Source organism: Pristiophorus japonicus, chromosome 10 (assembly GCF_044704955.1).
Source record: "Pristiophorus japonicus isolate sPriJap1 chromosome 10, sPriJap1.hap1, whole genome shotgun sequence".
NCBI classification, from domain to species: Eukaryota; Metazoa; Chordata; class Chondrichthyes; family Pristiophoridae; genus Pristiophorus; species Pristiophorus japonicus.
Window position 1 is genome coordinate 94774769 of NC_091986.1, and position 15424 is coordinate 94790192.

General features: G+C 44.6%; 1 protein-coding gene across 7 annotated transcripts in view; it reads right to left on the minus strand.

Annotated features, from left to right (window-relative positions):
- Positions 1 to 15424, minus strand: part of cep126 (centrosomal protein 126) — a 272751-nt gene that overhangs the window by 217995 nt on the left and 39332 nt on the right. For all 7 annotated transcript variants that reach the window (XM_070891920.1, XM_070891919.1, XM_070891918.1 and 4 more), the window contains exon 2: positions 11769 to 11888. In XM_070891920.1, the coding sequence (XP_070748021.1) occupies positions 11769 to 11888 (120 nt within the window). The remainder of the gene's footprint in view (positions 1 to 11768; positions 11889 to 15424) is intronic.

The window sequence follows — 15424 nt, forward strand, 5'->3', positions numbered from 1 at the left end:
AGTGCATAATTAGAATCCTTCCATTATCAGTATTATAAAACCCGTCATATAAAATAACTCACAATTGTGATTTGAAATTTTAATGATTCCACAATCACTCTTTGCTCCCATTGCTAGTTTTAGTTTGATATGTTTTTGACATCTACCTACCATTATTTTTGTGATCAATCAGTGATCAGTTTACAGATTTAATACGAATTTACAGATTCCAGCTGTCCATACAACACCAATGATTGTTTTGCAGTAAGCTTCATCTCACGCTGAAATAATTACGAAGCTGGCAAAATGTTATCAACCGCTATTATATCTAATACAAAGATTACAAAACAAGCAACTTGGTTTGTTAAGGCGCTGCGTACGAGTACATGCCTGATTTCCAAATGCAGGGCTAAATTTTCAAAAAACTCCGCCAGCGCTGGATTGCCGCCCAAAATACAGCGAAGATTCTCAAATTATTGCAGATGAAAAATTCCAAAAAAAAAGAAAAAAAATCCGCCTGCGAAAAAGAATGGACCTTACACCCAGATTCTCAGCGAAAAATGGAATCTTGGGCCGACTGAGCGGTTCCTAAAAAAAAAAGGTGATAATTACTAAAATTTACACCGAGGCTGAAGGTTTGGCCTAGCAGGAGGAGAAAAACACAAAAAATATTTTTTCAAAAAACATAAAACAAAAGAAATCAGATAAACATTCTGAAGAAAAAATCTGTAAAACAAGGACCCTTTTCAACTTAATCACTAAGAGAATTTAAAAATAATTATTAAAAACCGATTAACTTAGTTTTTTTGCAGGGCTACTTAACTACCGACCAGCGCCGCTCAGCTCCCGCTGCTTCTCAACTTACCTACGGGTCACCGCTGAGTCAAAAAATCAGGTGATGGCGGTCTATGGACGGTGCACAAAAGAACATAAGAAATAGGAGCAGGAATAGGCCATACTGCCCCTCAAGCCTGCTCCACCATTTAATATGATCATGGCTGATCTGATCTTGGACTCAGGTTCACTTCCCTGCCCGCTCCCCATAACTCCTTAGTCCCTTATTGGTTAAAAAACTATCTTATCTCTGTCTTAAATTTATTCAATGACCTAGCTTCCATAGCTCTTTGAGGCAGTGAATTCCACAGACTTACAACCCTCTGAGAAGAAATTCCTCATGTGAGGTTATCCACTTTGGTGGTAAAAACAGAGAGACAGACTATTATCTGAATGGTGACAGATTAGGAAAAGGGGAGGTGCAAAGAGACCTGGGTGTCATGGTACATCAGTCATTGAAGGTTGGCATGCAGGTGCAGCAGGCGGTTAAGAAAGCAAATGGCATGTTGGCCTTCATAGCAAGGGGATTTGAGTACAGGGGCAGGGAGGTGTTGCTACAGTTGTACAGGGCATTGGTGAGGCCACACCTGGAGTATTGTGTACAGTTTTGGTCTCCTAACCTGAGGAAGGACATTCTTGCTATTGAGGGAGTGCAGCGAAGGTTCACCAGACTGATTCCCGGGATGGCGGGACTCACCTATCAAGAAAGACTGGATCAACTGGGCTTGTATTCACTGGAGTTCAGAAGAATGAGAGGGGACCTCATAGAAACGTTTAAAATTCTGATGGGTTTAGACAGGTTAGATGCAGGAAGAATGTTCCCAATGTTCGGGAAGTCCAGAACCAGGGGTCACAGTCTAAGGATAAGGGGTAAGCCATTTAGGACCGAGATGAGGAGAAACTTCTTCACCCAGAGAGTGGTGAACCTGTGGAATTCTCTACCACAGAAAGTTGTTGAGGCCAATTCACTAAATATATTCAAAAAGGAGTTAGATGAGGTCCTTACTACTAGGGGGATCAACGGCTATGGCGAGAAAGCAGGAATGGGGTACTGAAGTTGAATGTTCAGCCATGAACTCATTGAATGGCGGTGCAGGCTAGAAGGGCCAAATGGCCTACTCCTGCACCTATTTTCTATGTTTCTATGTTTCTATCTCAGTTTTAAATGGGAGGCCCTTTATTCTAAGATTATGCCCCCTAATTCTCGTCTCTCCTATCAGTGGAAACATCCTCTCTGCATCCATCTTGTCAAGCCCCCTCATAATCTTATATATTTCGATAAGATCACCTCTCATTCTTCTGAATTCCAATGAGTAGAGGCCCAACTTACTCAACCTTTCTTCATAAGTCAACCCCCTCATCTCCGGAATCAACCTAGTAAACCTTCTCTGAACTGCCTCCAAAGCAAATATATCCTTTCCTAAATATAGAAACCAAAACTGTACGCAGTATTACAGGTGTGGCCTCACCAATACCCTGTATAACTGCAGCAAGACTTCCTTGCTTTTATACATCATCTCCTTTGCAATAAAGGCCAAGATTTCATTGGCCTTCCTAATCACTTGCTGTACCTGCATACTAACCTTTTGTGTTTCATGCACAAGTACCCCCAGGTCCCGCTGTACTGCAGCACTTTGCAATTTTTCCCCATTTAAATAATAACATGCTCTTTGATTTTTTTTCTGCCGAAGTGCATAACCTCACGCTTTCCAATATTATACTCCATCTGCCAAATTTTTGCCCACTCACTTAGCCTGTCTGTGTCCTTTTGCAGATTTTGTGTGTCTTCCTCACACATTGCTTTTCCTCCCATCTTTGTAGTCAGCAAACTTGGCTATGTTACACTCGGTCCCTTCTTCCTAGTCATCAATATAGACTGTAAATAGTCCCAGCACTGATCCCTGCGGCACCCCACTAGTTACTGATTGCCAACTCGAGAATGAACCATTTATCCCGACTCTCTGTTTTCTGTTAGTTAGCCAATCCTCTATCCATATATATTACCCCCAACCCCGTAAACTTTTATCTTGTGCAGTAATCTTTTATGTGGAACCTTGTCAAATGCATTCTGGAAGTCCAAATACACCACATCCACTGGTTCCCCTTTATCCACCTTGTTTGTTACATCCTCAAAGAATTCCAGCAAATTTGTCAAACATGACTTCCCCTTCATAAATCCATGCTCGCACTGCCTGACTGAATTATGTTTTTCCAAATGTCCTGAGACTGCTTCTTTAATAATGGACTCCAACATTTTCTCAACCACAGATTTTAGGCTAACTGGTCTATAGTTTCCTGCTTTTTGTCTGCCTCCTTTTTTAAATAGGGAAATTACATTTGCTGTTTTGCTGGGATCGCCCCAGAATCCAGGGAATTTTGGTAAATTACAACCATTGGCATCCATTATCCCTGCCGCTACTTCTCTCAAGACCCCAGGATGCAAGCCATCAAGTCCAGGGCATTTATCCGCCTTTAGTCCCATTATCTTACTGAGTACCACCTCCTTAGTGATTGTGATTGTTTTAAGTTCCTCCCCCGCAATAGCCCCTAGACTATCCACTGTTGGAATATTGTTAGTGTCCTCTACTGTAAAGACTGATATAAAATATTTGTTCAGAGTTTCTCCATGTTCTCCATTAATAATTCCCCAGTCTCGTCCTCTAAGGGACCAACATTTACTTTAGCCACTCTTTTCCTTTTTATATATCTATAGAAACTCTTGCTATCTGTTTTTATATTTCGTGCTAGTTTACTTTCAAAGTCTATCTTCCCTTTCTTAATCATTGTTTTAGTCATTCTTTGCTGGCTTTTAAAAGCTTCCCAATATTCTGTCCTCCCACTAGTTTTGGCCACTTTGTATGCCCTTGTTTTTAAATTGGATACTGTCTTTTATTTCTTTAGTTAGCCACGAATAGCTATCTTTTATACAAGTTCCTCCTTACTGGAATATATTTTTCTTGAGAGTTGTGAAATATGTCCTTAAATGTAAACCAGTGTTCATCAACTGTCCTACACTTTAATCTATTTTCCCAGTCCACTTTAGCCAACTCTGCTTTCATACCTTTGTAGTCTTCTTTATTTAAGCTGAGTACGCTGGTTTAAGATCCAACTTTCTCACCCTCCATCTGAATTTGAAATTCAACCATGCTATGATCACTCATTCCAAGGGAATCCTTTACTAGGAGATTGTTTATTAATCCTGTCTCATTACATAGGACCAGATCTAAGATAGTCTGCCCCCTGGTTGGTTCCATTACATACTGCTCAAGGAACCCGTCTCTTATGCACTATGAACTCTTCCTCAAGGCTACCCAGACCAATTTGATTTGTCCAATCAATATGGAGATTAAAATCACCCATGATTATTGCTGTTCCCTTTTTACAAGCCCCCATTATTTTCTGGTTTATACTCCGACTAACAGAATTGTTACTGTTAGGAGGCCTATAGACTACGCCCACCAGTGACTTTTTCCCCTTATTGTTCCTCATTTCCACCCAAACTGTTTCAACATCCTGATCATTTGAGCCAATATAATTTCTCACTATTGCAGTGATTCCATCCTTTATCAACAGAGCTATCCCACCTCCTTTTCCTTTCTGTCTGTCGGTAACCCAGTGGTACTTCGATACTGGCGGCGGAACTCAGTTGTGGAAAATTTCGCCGACCCGGTTCTCGCCCAAAATGACCAATACCACCAAGAAACTGGGCGACGATGCTGTGGAAATTCTAGCCCGCAAGCTTTTACTATTTCCTATTCATGGTATTAAGGAATATTCAGCACATTTCAATGAAAGCTGTATCATGCTAGAACATTCAATATTATCTTACTGCACACTTGGGTGTCCAAGACCTTTCTCCCTTTTTTTGTCATACAGCCTCATTCAGTGCAATCTCGACATTCAAAGATGGTTATTGTATACCTGGACAATTATGGCAAACTTCGAAAGTCTTATTACAGCACTGAGGTTTTATCAATATTTGGAAGTGGTAACAAGGCACTTAAGAAAATTTAAATATATGATTCGACAGACTCAGCATGGTTATACGAAAGAGAAATCGTGTTTGGCAAATCTATCAAATGTTATTTTGAGGATGTAATTCGCAGGGTAAAGGGGAAAGAATGGGTGCAGCTTCCAAAAGGCATTCAAGAAGGTTGTTGCACAAGGTAAGGGCTGATGGGATTAGGGGGAATTATTTCAGAAAGAATAGAGGATTGGTTAAAGGATTGAAAACAGAGAAGGAATAAATGGGTCATTTTCAGATTGACAGTCTGTTACTAGTGGGGTATCGCAAGCATCAGTGCTGGGGACCTCAGCTATTCATAATCTATATTAATAATTAGATGAAAGGACCAGTGTAATGTATTCAAGTTTGCTGACGATACAAAGCTAGGTGGGAAAGTAAGGAGGGCACCAAGGCCGGACTTTTCTCAAGGGAACATAAAAACATAAGAAATAGGAGCAGGAATAGGCCATTTGGCCCCTCGAGCCTGCTCTGCCATTTAAGAAGATCATGGCTGATCTGATCATGGACTGAGTTCCACTTCTCTGCCCGCTCCCCATAACCCTTTATTCCCTTATCGCTCAAAAATCTGTCTATCTCAGCCTTAAATATATTCAATGACCCAGCCTCCAGTTCTGTGGGCAGAGAATTCCACAGATTTACAACCCACTTGGAGAAGAAATTCCTCCTCATCTCAGTTTTAAATGAGCGGTCCCTTATTCTGAGACTATGTCCCCTAGTTTTAGTTTCCCATGAGTGGAAATATCCTCTCTGCATCCAACTTGTCGAGCCCTCTCATTATCTTATATATTTCGATAAGATCACCTCTCATTCTTCTGGACTCAGCGAGTATAGGCCCAACCTACTCAACCTATCTTCATAAGTCAACCCCCTCATCTCCGGAATCAGCCCAGTAAAACTTCTCTTAACTGCCTCCAAAGCAAGTATATCCTTCCTTAAGTACAGAGACCAAAATTGTACGCAGTACTCTAGGTATGGCTTCACCAATACCCTGTTGTACAGTTGTAGCAGGATCTCCCTGCTTTTATGCTCCATCCCCCTTGCTATAAAGGCCAATATTCCACTTGCCTTCCTGATTACTTGCATTACCTGCATACTAACTTTGTGTTTCATGCACAAGGACCCCCAAGTCCCTCTGTACTGCAGCATTTTGCAATTTTCCTCCATTTAAATTATAATTTGCTTTTCTATTTTTTCTGCCAAAGTGAATAACCTCACATTTTCCCACATTATACACCATCTGCCAAATTTTTGCCCACTCATTTAGCCTGTCTATATCCCTTTGCAGATTGTGTGTGTCCTCCTCACAATTTGCTTTCCCACCCATCTTTGTATCATCAGCAAACTTGGCTACATTACACTCGGTCCGTTCATCCAAGTCATTAATTTAGATTGTAAATAGTTGAGGCCCAAGCACCGATCCCTGCGGCACCCCACTAATTACTGTTTGTCAATCAGAAAATTACCCATTTATTCCAACTTGCTGTTTTCTGTTAGTTAGCCAATCCTCTATCCATGCTAATATATTACCCCCACCCAACCCTGTGAATTTTTATCTTGTGTAGTAATCTTTTATGTGGTACTTTATCGAATGCCTTCTAGAAATCCAAATACACCACACCCACTGGTTCTCCCTTATCCACCCTGCTTGTTACATCCTCAAAGAACTCCAGCAAATTTGTCAAACATGATTTCCCATTCATAGGGCCCAAGTTTCCACATGATTTGCGCCTGATTTTTAGGAGCAACTGGTGGAGAACGGACTATCTTAGAAATTGCAATTCTCCACATTTTTTTTTCTGCAGTTCTAGTCAGGTAGAACAGTTCTACTTTGGAACAGAATTTTTTCTTCAAAAGGGGGCGTGTCCGGCCACTGACGCCTGATTTCAAAGTTTCCACAGTGAAAACGTACTCCAAACTAACTTAGAATGGAGCAAGTGAAGATTTTTGTAGAACTGAAAAAACCTGTCCTACACATTAAAAAATCAGGCGCAGATTACAAATTAGGCGTCCAGAACGAGGTGGGGCGGGGGAGGGAAGTCATTAAATTCTACAATAAATCCTTATTTATACTTCTACAAATATTATACAAATAAATCCAACCTGAATAAACATTTATAAGCAAAGAAAAGATTAAATAAACCATCTTCCTACCTGTGTGAAAGTGCTTCAGCCAGCCTCACAAGTTCGTTCGTTCCCGACGGCGGGCGGGAGGGAGTGCGGGCCCGCCCGCCCAAACGCAGCGGGGAGGGGGGGGGGGGGGGGGGAGGAAGACGTTCCCAACAGTGGGAGGGAGGGAGTGCGGGCCCGCCCGCCCGCAGCGGTTGGGGGGGGGGGGGGGGGGGAAAGACGTTCCCGACGGCGGGAGGAAGGGAGTGCGGGCCCGCCCGCCCGAACGCAGCGGGGGGGAGGGGAGAGGAAGACGTTCCAGACGGCGGGCGGGAAGGAGACAGTGAGAAGGCTGCAGGAAGCCTCAGTGCTGATGTGCTGATGGCAATGTGCTTTTATTAAAAAATGTTCAAAAATTAAACAGCTACAAAGAACTACAAAAATGGCCTAGTGCCAATGTTTTCCTTCACACTGCGCATGCGCGAACGCTCCAACGCGCACGCGCAGGGTTGCCGGCAGGAAAAAAACTAATTTAAATAGTACCCGCCCCCTCCCACTTACAAAATTGGTGCGAGTGTAGGCTCCGCCCCCCTGGGCGCCGCGCCAAACAGACAAAGAGCTGCAGGGCTCTCCAGAATCGCGAGTTTTTTTTCCGGCGCCGTTTTAGGCGCGAAAAACGGGCGCCCAGCTCGGAGGGGCGCCCGTTTTTTATCGTGTGGAAACTTGGGCCCATAAAATTATGCTGACTCTGCTTGACTGAATTATGCTTTTCCAAATGTCCTGCTACTGCTTCCTTAAGAATGGACTTCAGCATTTTCCTAATGACAGATGTAGGCTAACTGGTCTATAGTTTCCTTCTTTCTGTCTGCCTCCTTTTTTAAAAAAAATAGGACGTTACATTTGTGGTTTTCCAATCCGCTGGGACCTCCCCAGAATCCAGGGAACCAATGCATCCACGATCTCTGCAGCCACTTGTTTTAAGACCCTAGGATGCAAGCCATCAGGTCTAGGGGACTTGTCCACCTTTTAGTCCCATTATTTTACCAAGTACTACTTCCTGAGTGATAGTGATTGTTTTACTTTCCTCACTCCCTATAGCCCCTTGATTATCCACTATTGGGATGTTTTGAGTGTCTTCTACAGGTTGGGAACAGGGGGATTTCCGGGGTGGTCGGGAAAGCTGGTGTCCTGCTGGCCCTGCTGACTTCAATGTCAAGGCCTGATTACATAAGAACATAAGAAATAGGAATAGGCCCTACGGCCCATCGAGCCTGCTCCACCATTAAGATCATGGCTGATCATCGACCTCAACTCCACTTTCCCGCCCGATCTTGATTCACCTAGACTCCAAAAATCTATCTATCGCAGCCTTGAATATATTCAGAGACTCAGCATCCACAGCCCTCTGTGGCAGAGAATTCCTTCTCAGTGAAGAAATTCCTCCTCATCTCTGTCTTAACTGGCTGTCCCTTTATCCTGAGATTGTGACCCCCTAGTTCTAGACACTCCAGCCAGGGGAAACAACCTCTCTGAATCTACCCTGTCAATCCCCTTCAGAATCTTGCATGTTTCAATGGGATCACCTCTCATACTTCTAAACAGAGAGTATAAGCCCATTCTACACAGTCTCTCATCAGAAGACAGCCCTCTCATCCCAGGAATAAATCTAGTGAGCCTCCATTGCACCACCTCCAAGACAGGTTTATCCTTCCTTAGATAAGGAGACAAAAACTGAGCACAGTACTCCAGGTGTGGTCTCACCAAGGCCCTGATTTGAATGAGAGGCCTTGGAATTCTGCCCGTAGTCAACTAGATTAAGAAGCTTTCTGGTAGTGGGTGGGTAGGCCTCAGAAGCAAGGTGCTGGTCCAGGGGAAGGATTGCGGGAGGATGGGAAGGGGGGGGAGCAGGAAAAGAGGGAATGGCCGGGGTTGGGATCGGGGAAGAGCATCGGCAGGGGTTGGATTGGGGTGAGGGGGGTGGAGAGAGGATCAAGGCCGGCCACCGGAGCATCATGGCTGGCTTCATCATTTGGGGAATGATCGAAAGCCTCATGGGGGGGGCGGACTCTGATCACAGGGGTGGGTTAGGTAGGTACCCTGGATCTAGGAGGTAGGTACCCTGGATCCAGCAGGTAGGTGTAAAGCCACTTACCTCCTGGATGCAGCAGACTCCGCCTCGGTTTAACTGCTGGGTTTCATGAAATGTATGAAACCCATCGACAGGCAGTTAAACACAAAAGAGAGTAGAAAAAGAGGCGCTTACAGCATTATAATATTTAAATTGAGGTAACGCCCCTGGGAGTGGGTTGGTCACAGCCCCCCCCGTCCTGCCTCCAGCAATACTGGAAGTCGGCAGTTTAGAGACGGGATCAGGTCGGGAATCACATTTTTAACACTTTATCTGCCCCCATGCTCCAAACCCACATGTTCTTTTAGGGGAATAGTCCGCCAAAAAATCTAATCTGCAAAGATATATATAGATAGGTTAAGTGAGTGGGCAAGAAGATGGTAGATGGAGTAAAATGTGGGAAAATATTAGGTCATTCACTTTGGTAGAAAGAACAGAAAAGCTGAAAATTTCTTAAACGGTGAGAAACTATTAAATATTGGTGTTGAGAGTTTTGGGTCTCCTTGTACATGAAACACAGAAAGTTACATGCAGGTACAGCAAGCACTTAGGATGGCAAATGGTATGTTTGCCTTTATTGCAATGGGGTTAGGGTACAACTGTCAGGAAAGTTGCAATTGTACAGAGCTTTGATGAGATCACACCTAGAGTACTGTATACAGTTTTGGTCTCCGTACCCAAGGAAGGATATACTTCTTTTCGGGGTGCAACGAAAGTTCACTAGATTGATCCCTGGCATGAGCGGATTATCTTATGAGGAGAGATGAACTGAAATGGGCCTATACTCTCTGGAGTTAAGAAGAATGAGAGGTGATCTCATTGAAATATGATTCTGAGAGGGCTTGACAGGGTAGATGCTGAGAGGCTGTTTATCCTAGCTGGAGAGTCTAGAATTAGGGGGCATAGTCTCATGGGTCAGCCATTGGAGACTGAGATGAGGAGAAATATCTTCACTCAGAGGGTTGTGAATCTTTGTAATTCTCTACCCCAGAGGACTGCGGATACTCAGTCATGAGTATATTCCAGGCTGAGAGATAGTTAGATTTTTGGGCTTTAGGGGAATAAAGGGATATGGGGATCGAGCAGGAAAGTGGAATTGAGATAGAAGATCAGCCATGATCTTAATGAATAGCGGAGCAGGCTCGAGGGGCCATATGGTCTACTCCTGCTCCTAATTCTTATGTTGTTAAACTGTTTTCCAGTTTAACCATCATGTAATAAGGAGCATTATGGTGCAGAATTGCCTCTGTAATTTCCCAATCTTGGTCATACGATTAGGGAGCTGCTTCAAGTGCACTTAAAGGATAGTACCATGAAAAATAGTTAGACTAAAAGAACTTGCATTGACACAGCACTCCTCATGTACAGGAAGACATCTCTCAGTATTTCACACTGAGCAAAAGGACTAGACAGACACCAAGCATGGGGAAAGATGAAAGCAATAAGAGAAATTAGGATAGAGAACCAAAGGGATAGCCAAAGAGAAGAATATAGAAATTTAAAGCGCAGGAGGCCATTCGGCCCATCTTGTCTATGACGGCCGACAAAGAGCTATCCAGTCTAATCCTACTTTCCAGCTCTTGGTCCGGAGCCTTGTAGGTTACGGCACTTCCAAGTGCCTATCCAATTACTTTTTAAATGCTATGAGGGTTTCTGCTTCGAGCACCCTTTCAGGCAGTGAGTGCAAGACCCCCATCACCCTCTGGGTGAAAAAATGTCTCTTCAAATTCCCTCTAAACCTCCCATCACTTACTTTAAATCTATGCCCTCTGGTTATTGACCCCTCTCTAAGGGGAATAGGTCCTTCCTAGCCCCTATCTAGGCCCCTCATAATTTTATACACCTCAATTAGATCTCCCCTCAGCCTCCTCTGTTCCAAAGGAAACAACCCCAGCCAATCCAACCTTTCCTCATAGCTAAAATTCTCCAGTCCAGACGACATCCTCATAAATCTCCTTTGTACCCTCTCTAGTGCAATTACAGCGATCATTTTGAGTTTTATGAAAGCAGGGAGGAAAGTGACATGCCACAGGGTAATGGGTAAACAGTTCTGGAAGACAGGAGCACAGCAGTAAAATGAGTATCTGCCAATAATGGAGCAGTAAGAGCATGGGAAGAAATCCATTGAAAAAGGAGTTGAAGGTACATACAGCAATATAAGGCAGACGATTACTAAGATGAGACGAGCTGAATTTTTTAATTGATATGCTGTGGAATAAGGGGCAAGTGGAGCTTGGAGAAGACAAGGGGCGAGAAGAGTGAGACCTAATGCAGATGAGGATGTGGGGTATGGCCTTTTGGAGGAGTTGAAGCTTGTGGAGATTGATACAGGAAATCTAGGTAGCATTGCCTTAGAGAAGTCAAGTCTAGGTTGCAAGGCCTTCTGTCCATACCATGTTAGCAAGGGATCAATATTCCCTTTAAGCTGCACGGTCTGCCTGGGACCGGCTTTTCCAATGTCAAACTTTGCACATGACACGCAGCCTGTTAAAGGGGCCGCGCAATGAAACGAAAAATAGGTGAACATTGCAGGGGATAGAACATAATACATAATTAGAAGACAAGATCAAACAAAAAACAACAAATGGTATTATCTTGTTTCTGCAAAAAAATGAAAAACCTCAAATAGCTTTATTTTCAAAGGATCATACTTTATCCATCTTGCAGTTGCTGATTCTAATATACTGTACTTACTTTCGTCTTCGGATTGTCTGCAAAGTAAGTTTCCGAGTTTTGACACGGTTTATTCTTTGTTCTTCCAATAACCTTTGTCGTTCTTCATCCAATTCCACTTCCAGCTGTGTTTTTATATTTCTACCAGGAGCAGGAGTCAAGAATAAATACAGAAATAACAGCGAACCAGTCCTAAATTAGTAAAATCCACTTTTGTCAAATGTTCGGCTAAGATACTCAACATGTTTCTTCAAGCCAAAGTGTACAACCCTGTATTTTCCAAATACATCCAATTGTTTGAAACAGGTGCTTTGTAGGTCAGAATGGAAATGTACTATTTTCTCCAAATGTTCATAACTATTCATAGTTCCAAGTACAGATTTGGACATGTACAGGGAGCACACTAATGATTGGAATGAAAAGTTGTATGGTGAATTTAAAGAGATCTGCATTACAAGCCTTAGAAAAGACTCAGGAGTGCCAAAATTGTCCCCCGACTGAGAGTAGGCGCACTAACTGTTTGTGAAGATTTTTCTCCGCCCCAATCCATGGGGTGGAGAATCGAGTGATATTCAGGTCTTTGTACTTTTCTTTTGGTCAGGGCAGATGTCGGGTCGTCAGTGGGGCGGAAGTGCCTTTGGATCGGATCGGCCGTCGCTCTGAGTCATCAGTGCTGCGCCGATAACGTCAGCGCGACATACATGCCGCGTTGCGCTGACCCGTCATAACGTCCCTCCCCTTCAGTTAAAGGGGAGAACCGCTGCGAACTCTGCACCGAGTTTGCACTAATTTGGCCCACTGAGCCACCAGGGAGGGTTTCGGCCAAGACAGCGGTCTGGCACCCAAAAGGGGGTGCTGGGCTGCCTGTTGGCGGCCCAACCAAACCCGTGATCACCATTGTCAGGCCGACCTTGGAGTCGTCCAACAAATAAAATAAAATGGCGTCCGTGGCAGTGTGCCGTCCCCTTTAGGGCGGACGCGCCGCCCAGGCACACACAGCTTCCCGCAGGGGAAACCGGTCAATGGTACTGACCGGCGGCTGCTCCACTCCCGCAGAGCAATTTCTCCTGGGGCAAAGAGAGGGATCACCGCCGGTCAGAAGGGGATCAGCGCGTGCCCGACGGGGCAACAGCACAGGTGGTGCGGAAACCTGCTTCCACCGCTCCTGGCCCGGGAGCAATTTCGGATGCGTCGGCCCATTCATCAGCCCCCGGTCGGTGAGGCCTATCCGCTCCATTACAGTCTTTTAGAGATTGCCCCAGGGAATTTTAACCCTTGCCAAGGCTTATAGGTCAGCATTGCAGCAAGCCTGCAAGGAATTGGAGCCAAGTTTATGGCTGCATCTGACCAATACTGTCACTGCGTATATCAGTCCTGTACTGCATGGTTGCTCCGGGTGTCCTTGCAGCAAATGGCACAGCACTGCACCTGATTTTCTGATGGTCGTACCCTATCAGAATAGTTGTCCATGGCTACTGCAAAGTAGGTATGCCAGGGCCGGCAGATATGGATGTGGGTGTGACCAAACATTGGTTAGTCAAACATTGATATATCTTCATGGTGTCACCAGGTCTGCTGACCAAGGCTTATTATGGGAATATGTAGCGTGGAGGCCCCAACCTATGTGAGAACACCAGTGGCAGGTCGGGCCATAAAAGGAGTGGCGTGAAAGCCTCAGGAGCAGCCTGGAGGCATACTACTTCAGGGAGCAGCGCGAGCTGGTGCAGGAGGGTGACAGCAGCGAAGAGTGACGTCATCAAGGTCCAGGTCAGTGATTGGAGCGTGGGCAGATACAGCAGGAGCGGTGAGATCGGGGCAGAGATGCGGCAAGAGCCTGTAGAGGGACATAATCAGGGCCCAGGAGAGGAGTGAGTTCAGGGCCAGGGCCCAGGGGCAGCACGGGCCAGCCTACACTGCGATATGTGTGCACACTAGGTCCGTGCAGCAGAGCAGGTCTCCAGTCGTCTTGGATAACCCTTGCCACTGGACCAAGACGTAGTACTGTCAAGCCTGTGTGGTGGCTGGTATGCAACGGCCACCACACTTTAAAAAAAATCCATGCACAGGCATCTTCCACCCTTCAGGATATAGTTTGGGACCTGGAATATTAGGTCCTTCATTGAAACACATGTGAACTCATCCTTTTTTGTCATGGAAGCAAGTCATCCTCATTTCAAGGGACTGCCTATGATGATGATGATGATGGGAATAGGAGCCTTCTCAAAAGAAAACACTTGCATTTATATGGCACCTTTCAGGACCTCAGGATGTCCCAAAGCACTTTACAGCCAATTAAGTACTTTTGAAGTGTAGTCACTGTTATAATGCAGGAAAGTACAAACTGCCTGCCAAAGGGTACTTTCACGTCTACCCGCAAATCCAGGTTGAGAGAGTAAAGGGGCACAGAGCATCTCTCATGCAGCCTGACTTGGCTGGCAATCCTCCATTAGTCCACCTTCCACAAACCTCATACAGGGGGATTATCATTTGTGCCAGTAGTGGTGCGGGACAAAAATAATAGGAGAATTGGCACAAAAGGCTAATGAGAACTTGAGCGAAAATGGTTAAAAAATAACTAAGTCTGCAGAATCAATTTACTTACTGTGTCACTTAAAGCAAATACTGCTCACAGCTGTATCCCTAGCAACCCTGGAAACCCATTTCACAAGAGCAGCATTTGGAACTGATACCTGCACAACTGAACATTTAGAAGTTGCGTGTAGGACACCCCCACACCCAAATTAATGCTTCAGTTAAGCTCCCAACTGTTCAGGCTAACGTTTCCACCACCATCTTTTCCACACATGGGAGACTGCCCTATTTACAGATATAATCAGGGAGACTCAATTGGAAAAATCAAATGTAATCTACAAAGTAATGTTTTCACAAAAGTAGTGTTTCAACAATAACAATTTGCATTAATATAGTGTCTGTGACGTAGTAAAATATCCCAAGGCTCTTCACAGGAGTGTTATCAAACAAAATTTGACACCAAGCCACATAAGGCAGAAAACATTGGTCAAAGAGCTAGGTTTTAGGGAGCATCTTAGAGGAGGAAAGAGAGGTAGAGAGGCAGAGAGGTTTAGGGAGAGAATTCCAGAGCAAATTTCCTTGGCAACTGAAGGCATGGCCGCCAACAGTGAAGCGCTTAAAAACGAGGGTGCACACGAGGCTAAAATTGGAGGAGCACGGTTATTTCGGAGGAGTGTAGGGCGTTAGAGATAGGGAGGGGCAAGGCTATGGACAGATTTGAAAACAAGGATGAGAATTTTTTAAATCGAGGCATTGTTCAACCAGAAGCCAATGTAGGTCAGCGAGCATTGGAATAATGGGCCAAAGGGACTTGGTGCGAGTTAGGATACGGGCAGCTGAGTTTTGTATGAGCTTAATTTTATGGAGAGTAGAAGATGGGAGGTCTGCCAGAATTGGAATAGTTAAGTCTAGAGGTAACAAAGGCATGAATGAGGGTTTCAGAAGGCGATGAGCTGAGGCAGAGGTGGAGACGGACAATGTTACGGAGGTGGCAGTAGGCGGTCTTAATGATGGAGCGGATGTGTGGTTGGAAGCTCATCTCAGGGTCAAATAGGACACCAACATTGCGATCTGTCTGGGTCAGGCTCAGACAGTTGCCAGGGAGAGGGGTAGAAACGGTGGCTAGGGAACAAAGTTTGTGGTGG